Consider the following 1245-nt stretch of genomic DNA (forward strand, 5'->3'; position numbering starts at 1 on the left):
CTGGGTGCATGGTGGGTCCCGTGGGCCTCAGGAGTCTCCCTGTCCCCCAGGATCTGAACTGCCAGGAGGAGGAGGATCCCATGAACAAGCTGAAGGGGCAGAAAATCGTCTCATGCCGTATCTGCAAGGGTGACCACTGGACCACCCGATGTCCCTACAAGGACACCCTGGGGCCGATGCAGAAGGAGTTGGCTGAGCAGTTGGGGCTGTCCACAGGCGAAAAGGAGAAGCTGCCTGGAGGTACAGCACCCCTTTATCCTGAGATAGGGAGGGGAAAGGTGGGGGCCATCTGCCTGTGGACAGCCTCACCTCCTCCCTGTTGCCTTTCCTGCCATCAGAGCCGGAGCCGGTGCAGGCTCAGCAGAGCAAGACGGGCAAGTACGTGCCCCCCAGCCTGAGAGATGGAGCCAGCCGCCGCGGGGAGTCCATGCAGCCCAACCGCAGGGGTAAGTCAGGCCTGTCCTTCGGGTGGGAGCAATTTCTCTGCGCCCCACCTGCCCCGGATCTCAGCTGCACGTGAAGCCAGGCCTCCACAGTGCTGTGTACAGCGCACAGCCTCGACCTTCCTCGTTTTTCCCCCCCGCAGCTGATGACAATGCCACCATCCGTGTCACCCACCTGTCCGAGGACACGCGTGAGACTGATCTCCAGGAGCTGTTCCGGCCCTTTGGCTCCATCTCTAGGATCTATTTAGCCAAGGACAAGACCACCGGGCAGTCCAAGGTGGGCACGGAGAGATTTTCCCCTTTAAGGGGGGCTGAGGAGGAGACCCCTCCACTTTTTCTCACCCTCTCACTTCCCTCCCACTCCAGGGGTTTGCCTTCATCAGCTTCCACCGCCGGGAGGACGCAGCCCGGGCTATTGCTGGGGTCTCTGGATTTGGCTACGACCACCTGATCCTCAACGTGGAATGGGCCAAGTAAGTGCCAGGGGGTGGCTTGGAGGATTGGGGGGCGGTCCATGCTCTGTCCCTGCCAGGGGCTGGGGGGCCACCTGTGGCCACCCCTCTCCTTACTGCCCTCTCTTCCTCCTCCGCAGACCCTCCACCAACTGAATCCGGTGCCACACCGGCTCCCAGCAAGAGCAGTCGGTGCTTCTAAATAAAGATGCACGGTCTGGTATGCACCAAGGTGTCAGTCTGAGCTGGGGAGGGGGTTCACCAGGCAGGGAGCAGCCCCGTTTCTGTCCCCAAGGCTGTCCCCAACTCACCCCCACCCCAGGCACACGCTGGGGATGGCAGTACCC

General features: G+C 61.9%; 1 protein-coding gene across 1 annotated transcript in view; it reads left to right on the forward strand.

Annotated features, from left to right (window-relative positions):
* EIF3G (eukaryotic translation initiation factor 3, subunit G) overlaps positions 1-1054 on the forward strand; it is a gene marked incomplete at its 5' end in the record, with an annotated part of 2056 nt that extends 1002 nt beyond the window's left edge. Inside the window, 5 exons of the mRNA XM_009704036.1 lie at positions 51-240; positions 339-446; positions 587-723; positions 813-919; positions 1039-1054. Of these exons, the coding sequence (XP_009702338.1) occupies positions 51-240; positions 339-446; positions 587-723; positions 813-919; positions 1039-1054 (558 nt within the window). The remainder of the gene's footprint in view (positions 1-50; positions 241-338; positions 447-586; positions 724-812; positions 920-1038) is intronic.
* Between the last annotated feature and the right edge of the window lie 191 nt (positions 1055-1245).

The sequence above is a fragment of the Cariama cristata genome, unplaced genomic scaffold (assembly GCF_000690535.1).
Source record: "Cariama cristata isolate BGI_N322 unplaced genomic scaffold, ASM69053v1 scaffold24657, whole genome shotgun sequence".
Lineage (NCBI taxonomy): Eukaryota > Metazoa > Chordata > Aves > Cariamiformes > Cariamidae > Cariama > Cariama cristata.